The 12,254-nt window shown below is 42.7% G+C and overlaps 1 protein-coding gene across 1 annotated transcript in view; it reads left to right on the forward strand.

Moving 5' to 3' along the window:
- Positions 1-12,254, forward strand: part of LOC126234947 (agrin-like) — a 1,214,606-nt gene that overhangs the window by 991,820 nt on the left and 210,532 nt on the right. Inside the window, exon 13 of the mRNA XM_049943685.1 lies at positions 9,600-9,737. Within this exon, the coding sequence (XP_049799642.1) occupies positions 9,600-9,737 (138 nt within the window). The remainder of the gene's footprint in view (positions 1-9,599; positions 9,738-12,254) is intronic.

The following is a 12,254-nucleotide window of genomic DNA, read 5'->3' on the forward strand; positions in this document are numbered from 1 at the left end:
TTTGAACCATTTGAACCCCTTCAGATACAGTAGCCAAATGTGATTATATCAATTTTAAATTAAACTTCTCTTCATTATTAAGCTTTTGTAAGCAGATTAAGACAGCTGCGTCAAACTGCAGCGCCCTGTGAGTCTTAAGCACCACTTCAGTAAAATATCACGAACTTCCGCACAAGACAGAAATCGGTTTCCTGTTCGAAGCGGATACATCTTACGTTCTAAACTTAGAAATTTGTCCACAAATACTAACCGTATTTTAAAGAGTGAAAGGCAGTTAAATTTACCTTTTTTAGAACAACTTTACTGGCAGCAGATATTGCTATAGTTCTATTCGACAAAGCGAATTTGATATTGATCTCTCTATAATTATCATAGCTATGAAAAAAGACTATACGTCATTTACTGACTACTTTTTCCCAACTGGGTTGGGTTAACACAGAATTACGATGTCTTAAAGCATTCACGAAATATTTTAGATTAACGGCTTAGCTGAATTTTTTTACGTAAACTTACTTAAAATTTGCTGTTTTCACAGAAATGAAATTTAACCAGATCCCCACAATTGCAGCCCACATGCAGATTTTAACCATCACTAGAATCAGTACTTATTTTAAAACGTCATTTTTAAAGGTTCCCTATCCATCGCCATTAATAAATTGCAATAAGGTTAAATTTCAATTTCAAACATATTTTTTCGGAATTATAGTGCAAACAATCCACGAGAAACTGCAGTTTGAAAATTTTAAATACTTGTAATTGTCTACTTCATGTTTAGCAAATGCTTACGGAAAAAGTTAATAAACATATGTTTTGGATTCTGAAGGAGCAAGAGAATTAGCTTTCGAAGGTAGTGCTGAAAATGTCTATTGCTAGCTTCAGTAAAAGCTAACACTCTGTCATGGCAAGACTGATACCCGACTTTTTGTATTTCAGCAGGAATTTCAGTGCTGACGAAAGTAATACACTGTTCCATATCATCTGGTATGGTCGCCCTCTACTTGAATGCATGTCTTTTAGCTCTCCCCAGAGGAAAAAATCTAAGAATGTCAAATCTGGTGAACGAACCGGTTAATGTACAGACGCGTTGGGTCCAATCTAATGATTTGGAAACAACTGGATAGATGAGATACAGTACGTCGTGGACTATATGCAAGACAACCATCATGCTGATATCATACGTTCCTAATAGTCTGCAGTGAAACGTCTTCTGATGTGTGTTAATGGTCTTTAGCAAGTTGAGATTCTATCGACAATCTAGTGTTCCTTCTATGAAAACAGGACATATGATCTGTTGCTTCAGTGCTAGACCACCTTGAACACTATGTTACGCTTTATTTATTGAAACAGCACTTCTATATCACCTTAAATTTCAGACGTGTCTCATGTGTATGAAGCTTTCACTCTTCTGAGATACCTTGCTAGCTTCCTACACAATTCTCCAGACATTATGTTTTTCAGTTATATGTTGCCACATTGATCCTATCTGTTCCCTGATGCCACCTACCTCCGTCTCATAAGATCCTGGCCTCGGTATTGTACACTGAAGAGCCAAAAAAACTGGTACACGTGCCTAATATAGTGTAGGGTCCCTGTAAGCACGCAGAACTGCTGCAAAACGACGTGGAATAGACTCGACCAATGTCTGAAGTAGTGCAGGAGGGAACTGACACTATGACTACGACGGGGTGGAGATCTCCTCTGAACAGCACGTTGCAAGGCATCTCAGATATGCTCAATAATGCTCGTGTCTGGGGAGTTTGGCGGCCAACGGAAGAGTTTGAAATAATAAGAGTGTTCCTGGAGACATCTGCAGCAATTCTGGACATGTAGGGTATAGCTCATTGTCCTGCTGGAAATGCCCAACTCCGTCGGAACGCACAATGGACATGATTGGATGCAGGCGATCAGACAGGGTGCTTACATATGTGTCACCTGTCAGAGTCGTATCTACACGTATCAGGAGTCCCGTATATCACTTTAACTGCACACGCCTCACACCATCACAGAGCCTCCACTAGCTTGAATAGTCCTCTGCTGAAATGCAGGATCCATGGATTTATGAGGCTGCCTCCATACCCGTACACGCCCATCCACTCGATACAATTTGAAACGAGACTCATCCGACCAGGCAACATGAATCCAGTCATCAACAGCCCAAAGTCGATGTTGACTGGCCCAGGCGAGGCGTAAAGCTTCGTGTCGTGCATTCATCAAGGGTACACTAGTGGGCCTTCGGCTCCGAAACCCCGTATCAATGATGTTTCGTTGAATGGTTCACACGCTGACGTTTATTGATGGCCCACCATTGAAATCTTCATCAATTTTCGGAAGGGTTGCACTTCAATCACGTTGAACGATTCTCTTCCGTCGTCGTTGGTTCTGTTCTTGCAGGATATTTTAGCCGGCCGCATCGTGTTGGAGATTTGATGTTTTACCGGATTCCTGATATTCACGGTACACTCGTGAAATGGTCGTACGGGAAAATCCCCACTACATCGCTACCTCGGAGGTGCTATGTCCCATCGCTCGTGCGCTGACTATAACATCACCATGAAACTCATTTAAATGTTGATAACCTGCCATTGTAGCAGCAGTAGCCGATCTAACAACTGCGCCAGACACTTGTCTTTACGGCGTAAGAAAGCCTCTCCTTCGCGCTCATAACGCTCCAAGTGCGTCTGAACAGCGTCGTAACGCATCCACTTCTGCGTTTCCGTCAAGTCATGCGGAACCCATCGTGATGCAATTTTTCGCATGCCCAGGCGTTCCTTCAGGATGCGAAACACAGTCGTATGCGCTAATCTGGTTTCGTGGGCGAGTTTACCAATCGTATGGCGTCGATCACTGTCCACTAACGCGGCAAGAGCATGCACTTCTTCTTCAGAGACGCTAGGACGACCTGCCCAATGCATGTCTGCCACAGTTTACCGACCATCGTTGAAGGCTTTTACCCAACATGTCAGTGTTCTGTACGGCAATGCCGATTCCCCGCACGCCTCTTCAAGACCTTGATGACACTGTCGTACTGTACGACCTCTGGCACTTACAATCTTGATCCAACTCCGTTGTTCCTGTTTCGAAAACATAGTGACACCGTTACGTTACACCGCTCGTTTGCAAGTGACTGCTTTTCCCTCGTTTTTGCGCACGTTGGTTACGTGGGACGGGCGAGTCCATTTGCTCGGAGGTAAGGTAGGTATGTCAACAACGAGTGCTATCGCCGACAATAGTAGATTCCATTGCATAGTGTCTCCACAGCAGTGTTGCCACTATTTAAGTTCAGAAATGCCTTCTGTCGTCTATTAAGAAGCTACTTGGTTCGAGCGAGGCAAACTGGCTGCTTCAAGAAGATAATGATCCGAAACATGGCAACCGTCTATGTACAGCTTGGGAACAAGACAATGGTGTGTCCACGATGCATTAGCCTGCAGTATCTCCGGTTGCAAATCCGATCGCAAATGTTGGTTAAAGAAAAGCCAGCATATACTTTGACGCAGTTGTCATATCAAATCAGGATGATATGGAGATCATTCCCGAGAGAATATGCAGAAAATCTCGTAAAAAGTATGCCTATAAACGATAGCGGCGGCGATTGCATTAACTATTAGGTAACTGTGTAAACATATATTTACAATAGTGTCCTTTTTTCAGACACGTAACGGGGTAAACTTTCTTGTGGAACTGACCGTATACCACAAGACCAGCTAATTTCGATGATGTACCGTTTTCAAGTGCGTCTCGTATGGGTGTACATAAATTTGAATCTCTTGTTTAAATACATAATCTCTGTCGTAGGAGGGACAGAACTCGTCAACGAATTAAAATAACTTCGGCAGTAGCAAAAATTTGAAGTGGCTAAGTCAACCTTGCCATCACTGGTCGAGCGTTTTTGTATTTTGCATTTTCCTCTGCTACTCGTGGTCCAACTAGTTGCAGTATCACTTTGAAGTTCCAGTTATCAAACACAATACACGTTGCCATCTTTATCTGTTCCACCATTCCGATATATGGATTACACAAAAGGCATTAAGTATCCCAGTACGTGGGTTTCTTTGCACGATTTCGACTTTGCCTCAAAATATACTGGCTGCGCCGACAGTTGCTGCTAGCAAAGAGAACACCTTGATCATTCGAAAAGCGTGTGTGGTATTGTCTGGGCTTGAATGGAACTACAAATGTGCACATATCACGAAAGAGGAAAGCTCCTACAAGCATTACTCTTCTTACGTGTGAGAGAAGTGCAGACGCACGGCGACTAGGTGCAAGGGAACAGGTGTAGTCGCACCTTAAGGATTTTGTTGGGATACGTCCTTTGGAAAAGGCACTGCAGCTTGTCCTCCTTATCTTACCCAATACGAATGTATGCCCGTCTCTAATGGCCTTGTCATTCATTTCACTACTTTAAGAATCCGAAAATTCCCTCTAGGACTGTAAGAATGTTTTTGGTGATTCGGAATCCTCTTGCTCGTATCCTCAGCAGGAAGCGACAGAGACTTCTTCGAAGGTTCCTGGGCTGAAGCTGATAAGCAGATTTTGTCGAGATGATTTTCAGTTTTCTGCAGGACACAATAAGGGATAGATGGAGGATTTTGTCGAGATGATTTTCCGTTTTCTGCAGGACACAGTAAGAGATAGATGGAGCGATATTTTGATTTCCATCGTCTTCACCTGATCTGTTGGAAAATCGTCTTTGTACGCCTAACGAATATGCTCATGGCTAGTTGTGATTTTAGAAATCGTAAGCTTCCGATTGCCTGTAGTAGCTGTTATTATACTGAACCGTTGCTGTAGCCATGGTACCAGGTCACTTGCGGGTTCAGCGTACTGGAGCAGGAGGTGAAGTAGCTAAGGATGCCTGCGTGGTAAATGTAATTTCACAAAGTGCTGTCCCACACAAGCAGTTATCTCGTTGTTGCAACAATGAACCATGAGTCTATGTGAGGTAGAGTGTCTAGGATTGAGAAACTGCCGTCAGTGAAATAAAAAATGGGGCTGTGAAGATTCCTCTGTCCGCTCGCTGAGGCGGAATGAAGGATTTCTAACGCACGTCCGGATAGGCACCGTCCTCTGACACATGGATTTCTCTTCTGGTTAGAGGGCCTGCCAGTTTGCAGTGCTTGTAGAGCACTGACATCTGCACACCATGGTTTACATAACGTTTCATATCAAGATATGAAGGCTGCAACACGCTAAAAGCTGATCTGTCGTTTTCAGGGTGTCTGGCGATTTATAACTTTATCCCGCTAACCACCAGTCACAGTTCTCTATCATGTTATTTTAGTTATTGTGTTAATATCTGTGTACTTTAACGATGGAATTTGCACAATGACTACCTGAAGTGAGTCTTTTTTATTTTGTGCGTCTGTGCGAAATAGTGAGCGCAAGTGAGTGAAAATGGAGAAGAGTGTATCTGAGTTTTGTTTCAAATTTTACCACTAAAAACATAATTTTAAACATTTTATGACATTTGTCTCAAATCACTTTAGTAATGGCGCTGACGACTTGGTATATAATGCCCTATACATACAACCCACCAATGAACGACTCATGCAACGTCATATTGTTTGCCTGACGGCGCTTATAGATGGCTATTTAATTCCCTGAGATATTCAGACTGATATTATCGTGTGTCAGTTTTCACTTTGCGTGAAACAGTTATTTATTTCGACAATAGTGGAACTTGTCCGTAGTGATCATATCGTTTGTTTTTGGGATAGGGTGGCTACTGCCTTCATATTACTGATTAATAACTGCTGTGGAACACCAAATGCATGCTAAAGAGGCACTTTTATTTCTCTAAGCGAAATCTTGTTCGATTGAGTGGTTCAAATGTCTCTGAGCACTATGGGACTTAACTTCTGAGCTCACCAGTCCCCTAGAACTTAGAACTACTTAAACCTAACTAACCTAAGGACATCACACACATCCATGCCCGAGGCAGGATTCGAACCTGCGACCGGAGCGGTCGCCCGGTTCCAGACTGTAGCGCCTAGAACCGCTCGGCCACATCGGCGGCGTTTGATAGAAGACACAATACAGTTGTACAAGGATGGCCAGTATAAAACTGGCTCGGAAAATATTTTATGTGCCTTAAGATTCGCAGGCAACGACCTTGTCGCAGTGGATACACCGGTTCCCGTCAGATCACCGAAGTTAAGCGCTGTCGGACGTAGCCGGCACTTGGATGGGTAACCATCTGGGCCGCCATGTGCTGTTCTCATTTTTCGGGGTGCACTCAGCCTCGTGATGCCAATTGAGGAGCTACTCGACCGAATAGTTGCGGCTCCGCAGAAAACCATCATAACGACTGGGAGAGCGGTGTGCTGACGAAACGCCCCTCCTATCCGCATCCTCCACTAAGGATGACACGGCGGTCGGATGGTCCCGATGGGCCACTTGTGGCCTGAAGACGGCGTGCCTTAAGATTCACAACCCAAATTACATTATTCGCACCAGGAGCAGATGTTTCCTACACTTTGAGACCGACAACACAACTTATTTCAGCCGCACATGCGGTGGATGATGACGTCGAGTTGCCTATCTTAAGGTGCGCGAAATACACCGACGGGAAAAAAATCGCAACGCCAAGAAAGAGTTGTGCGACGTGAACGAAAGTTAGTAGCCGTGTTTCTACATCTGAAAGATGATGTCTGTTCAGATTTGGCGCCAGTCGCATAAGGGTTGCGCTGGTAGCGCCACTATGGGGATGCAAATCAGATTTGTTTTAAATACACACAGTAACGGTTGTGAGCGTTAGCTAACTTTGAGAGTGGACGTGGTGTGTTGATGTTAGTCAAGAATGCCTTTAAGCGACAAAGACCCCATTATCAGCACCTCACTGAGTTTGAACGAGGTCGTGTAACAGGGCTACGAGAAGCTATATTTTCCTGCAGAAAGACTTGGCGGGAATGTAACTACTGGACATGATTGCTGACAGCGGTGATCACGAGAATGTGCGGTCGCAAGAACACCGATTCCGGACGGCCACGTAGCACTGCCGAGAGAGAAGACCATAGTGTTCGCCGTATGGCTCTGGCGCATCGTACTGCATCTGCAGCAACAATATGAGCAACAGCGACACAGCGAACTGTTGCAAATCGTTAACTTCACGGACAGCTCCGAGGCAGACGCTCCGCAGCATGCATTCCACTGAGCACAAACCACCATCATTGGCGACGTCAGGTGGTGTCAAGCAAGAACTCATTGTATGGCTGGGTAGAGGTCAGTTGTGTTTTGTGATGAAAGTCGGTTCGGCCTCGGTGCTAATGGTGGCCGTATGATGGTTAGAAGGAGGCCAGTTGAGGACTTGCGCCCAACCTGTCTGTGGCCTTGACACACTGTACCTGCTGCTTGGGGTATGGTCTTGGGTGCGACTTCGTATAACAGCAGGAGAATTCTCGTTGTTGTCCCCCTCAACCTGACTACAAAACTGTATGTCAGTCTTGTGATTCGACCTATTGTGCTGCCATTCATGAACAGTATTCCAAGGGCTGTTTTCCAACAGGATAACGCTCGTCCACATACCGCCGTTGTAACCCAACATGCTCTACAGAATGTTGACATGTTGCCTTGGACTGCTCCAGCCGAGCACATATAGGACATCATCGAACACCAACTCCAGCGTCATCCACAAACAGCATTAACTGTACTGACTGACCAAGTGCAAGAGGCAAGGAACTCAATCCCACAAACTGATATCTGGCACCTGTGCAACACGATGCATGCGCGGTTGAATGCTTCCATTCAACATTCTGGCAGTTGCACCTGTTATTAACGTACCAGCATTTCATTTTTGCAATGGCTTATGTCGCACTTACATTAACCTTTGATCTGTCAATGATAATCACTTAAATATGTTACCTAGACAAATGTATTGCCGAAATTTCATTACTCAAACTAATTATTTTTGATGTTGCCATTTTTTTGCCGTCAGCGTATTTTCCGGGCTGGTTTTATTTTGCACATCTCGTATAAGGAGAAGGAACTGTCTTTTGTTTCGAAGGATAACGATGCTGTCATCATACAGTCTCTGCGACTCAGATTAGATTAGTACTTGTTCCATAGGTCATGAATACGACACTTCGTAATGATGTGGAACGTGTCAGGTTAATAAAAGGTGTCTATACAAGATATTAAATTACACAAAATATTACATGACACTTAATATTTTTAATTTTTTTTTTTGTTTTTTTGTGGGTGTTGGGGAAATTACCCACTTACTATATCCAAAAATTCATCTAATGAGTAGAAGGAGTTGCCATTAAGAAATTCTTTTAATTTCCTTTTAAATGCGATATGGCTATCTGTCAGACTTTTGATGCTATTAGGTAAGTGACCAAAGACTTTTGTGGCAACATAATTTACCCCCTTCTTAGCCAAAGTCAGATTTAACCCTGAGTAGTGAAGATCATCCTTTCTCCTAGTGTTGTAGCCATGTACACTGCTATTACTTTTGAATTCGTTCGGATTGTTAATAACAAATTTCATATGTGAATATATATATTGTGAGGCTACAGTGAAGATCTCTAGCTCTTTAAATAAGTGTCTGCAGGATGATCTTGGATGAGCTCCAGCAATTATTCTGATTACACGCTTTTGTGCAATGAATACTCTTTTACTCAATGATGAGTTACCCCAGAATATGATGCCATACGAAAGTAGAGAATGAAAATAGGTGTGGTGAGCTAATTTAGTCAGATGTATATCGCCAAAATTTGCAATGACCCTAATAGCAAAAGTAGCTGAACTCAAACGTTTCAGCAGATCCTCAGTGTGTTTTTTCCAGTTCAACCCTCATCAATGCATACACCTAGAAATTTTGAATATTCTACCTTAGCTACCGATTTCTGATCGAAGTCTATATTTATTAATGGTGTCATTCCATTTACTGTGTGGAACTGTATATACTGTGTTTTGTCAAAGTTTAATGAGAGCTCAATTGCAGAGAACCACTTAATGATTTTCTGAAAAACATCGTTTACAATTTCACCAGTTAATTCTTGTCTGTTGGGTGTGATAGCTATACTACTTGTATCATCGGCAAAAAGTACCAGCTCTGCATCTTCGTGAATATACAATGGCAGGTAATTAATATATACTAAGAACAGCAGAGGACCCAAGACCGAACCTTGCGGCACCCCATTCTTGATTAATCCCCAGTTTGAGAAATCACCAGTTTTTGCATATTATGTGAACTTCTTATTTCAACATTCTGCACTCTTCCAGTTAGGTATAATTTAAAGCATTTGAGCACTGTCCCATTCATACCACAGTACTTGAGCTTATCTAGAAGTATTCCACGATTTACACAATCAAAAGCCTTTGATAGATCACAAAAAAATCCCAACGGGTGACTTCCGGTTACTCAGAGCATTTAATATTTCATTAGTGAAAGTATATATAGCATTTTCCGGTGAAAAACCCTTCTGGAAACCAAACTGACATTTTGTTAAAACTTTACTTTTACAAAGGTGTGAAGCTACTCTACTCTGAAGTCGTTGATCTCAGTGTGTTGCGCTATCAACCTCCTCTCTTAAACGTTTTCTCGGCAACGTGTCGGAAATGTAGCGAGTATGACGTGCTGTACATGTGGCCGCCAGGTTCGGTGTCGGACGTGTGTGACGCCGAGACGGGCGCCTGCAGCTGCAGACCCGGCGTGGGAGGCGACAAGTGCGACCGCTGCCTGCACGGCTACTGGGGACTGCCCAAGATCTCGGAGGGACACGACGGCTGCATCGGTAAGTACCCACACACAGCGCGCGCCATTTCTACTCCAAAGGCCTTCACTGACCTCCACAACAGTAGTCTTGGACACCCGCATACGTTAACGCGTCTACTTTTACAGTCCGCAAGCCAACGTATGGGTACTTTGGGTACCACTGTCACCCTCCTCCCTCCCCCCCGCCCTTTCCTGATTCTACTACGAAATGTACGCGGGGAGAACGCTGTCACACAGACACTTCCCTTTTCCTGATATGAGTGTTAGACATGACTTCTCTACATTTACTCATTGGCGATGCATCTATCATTACTATCCACCGTTTGTACATGTGTGGCAAAATATGCGCTGTAACACCATTTGAGTACTGATGGACGTTTCTGTTTACATAACCAGCTATGATGTTTAGTTTAGGATTTTTTATTTAACTCGGGCGACTTAGATCTAAAAAATATGAAGATGTGTAGTGAGTGTTGCACTCTGAACAACATTTTAGATTGATCTGAAGATGGCACGGTAATGAGCTGAAACATGTAATTAGTAAAGAAATTTTGTGACACTGACATAGGATTTTAATCCACTCATATTTAAATCAATAGATAGCATATCTCCCTTGACAGAAAATGTCAAATAATAACATAAAAATAAGTTTCCACACAAATAACAAAATGTAAAACCAAATAGTTCGTAACATTAAAACAGCCAACCCACCTTTTCATAAACATGATATATATAAATTAATCTGTGCAGCTGCTCCTGCTGCTACATAGGGTAAACTGGAAGAAACTTTGAAATTTTATACAGGGAGCACACAGATGCACTCTGTTTAAAAATTTACATAAATTAAGTTTTCTAGCCCACCTAGCGCAAAACAGTCATTCAATTACAGAAATCAAAACAAATTTCCATATTCACACGCTGTAGACGAAGGAATAAAGATGGATCTGCTGGACATAACAATAAATCATCGCACACTATCTTAAAGGAACAAACTGACTTAGCTATTAACTCATTTTTTCGAAATGTCAAAAAATGTTTGTAACTGAAAAACTGAACAACCCAGGACAAAAAACTAGAACGAACACACACACCCTTCCACAGTGGCATACCTACTCATCGATCATCACTTTCTCACTTTCTCTCTCTCTCTTCTAGTGCACACTCACCCACCTACCGAACCCCCCCCCCCCTCCACACACACACACACACACACACACACACACACACACACACACACACACAAAATGGTTCAAATGGCTCTGAGCACTATGGGACTCAACTGCTGTGGTTATTAGTCCCCTAGAACTTAGAACTACTTAAACCTAACTTAACCTAAGGACATCACACACATCCACGCCCGAGGCAGGATTCGAACCTGCGACCGTAGCAGTCGCACGGTTCCGGACTGCGCGCCTAGAACCGCGAGACCACCGCGGCCGGCCACACACACACACACACACACACACACACACAAACCATATACCGCCCTCAACCCCCAGAAATGCCCACATAACTTGCAGAGCTCTGATGTTTATTTCATATGTAATGATCAATGTTTATTTAAAAAAATTGTAAATTAGTGGTAATATCTTATGGGACCAAACTGCTTAGGTCATCGGTCCCTAACCTTACACACTACTTAATCTAACTTAAACTAACTTACGCTATGGACAACACACACCCATGTCCGAGGGCAGGACTAGAACCTCCGACGGGGGGATCCGTACGGACCGTGACAGGACGCCTCAGACCAATGTTTATAAAGCAAAAAGATAAATCTCAAATTCAATTTCAGTACTAAAACTATTGACACAATATCATTGTTGTTTTATAGATTTTGAAATAGCACAGTTCCAATTTTGCAATGTAAATACATTTTATTTTTGCTATAATGAATATAATATAAATATAAATATAATTACTGTCGCCAATGGGTGACGCTAATGTGAGCAAAGGAACTCTCCACCCCAACACAGTTACTTTCAAATTAAATTTCGTTATGCTCTTTCGGTTATCGACATTTTGTAAAGCACATGGAAGCTAGAACGTGTGGCAGAGTTTATGAAGTGCTACAAAAGTAACATCACTGAGAAATACACGTTATGTCTTCCAGAACAATGCGCACACCGAGCACAAACCATCAGTAACGCATATAAATCGATCTCATAAAGTACATAATCCTTTCCACATTCAGTGCTTATATGTTTCGTTTTCTCATTTTCCCACAGCTACAACCCCCACATTGTTGGAAACATGTCATAAATATGCGCCATCCTATGATAGATCCCTAGGCGCTTCGAAATCAGAAATGTAAAATAAAAATAAAACAAAAGACGACTGGTTGAAGTAATTCCTGGAAACCTTTAGCCATGACAGTCGCAATGTTCCATATCCATAATGGGTAAAAATTATTTTAATAATTATTAATAAGAAAAAATATGAGTTTTGACATGCACGCCTGAGTGTAACCCCTCCATGGGTTACTATAGCAGCCAACCAAATCTTAAGTCGATTCAGGTAGCGCAATGTCCCATAA

This window comes from Schistocerca nitens, chromosome 2 (assembly GCF_023898315.1).
Source record: "Schistocerca nitens isolate TAMUIC-IGC-003100 chromosome 2, iqSchNite1.1, whole genome shotgun sequence".
NCBI classification, from domain to species: Eukaryota; Metazoa; Arthropoda; class Insecta; order Orthoptera; family Acrididae; genus Schistocerca; species Schistocerca nitens.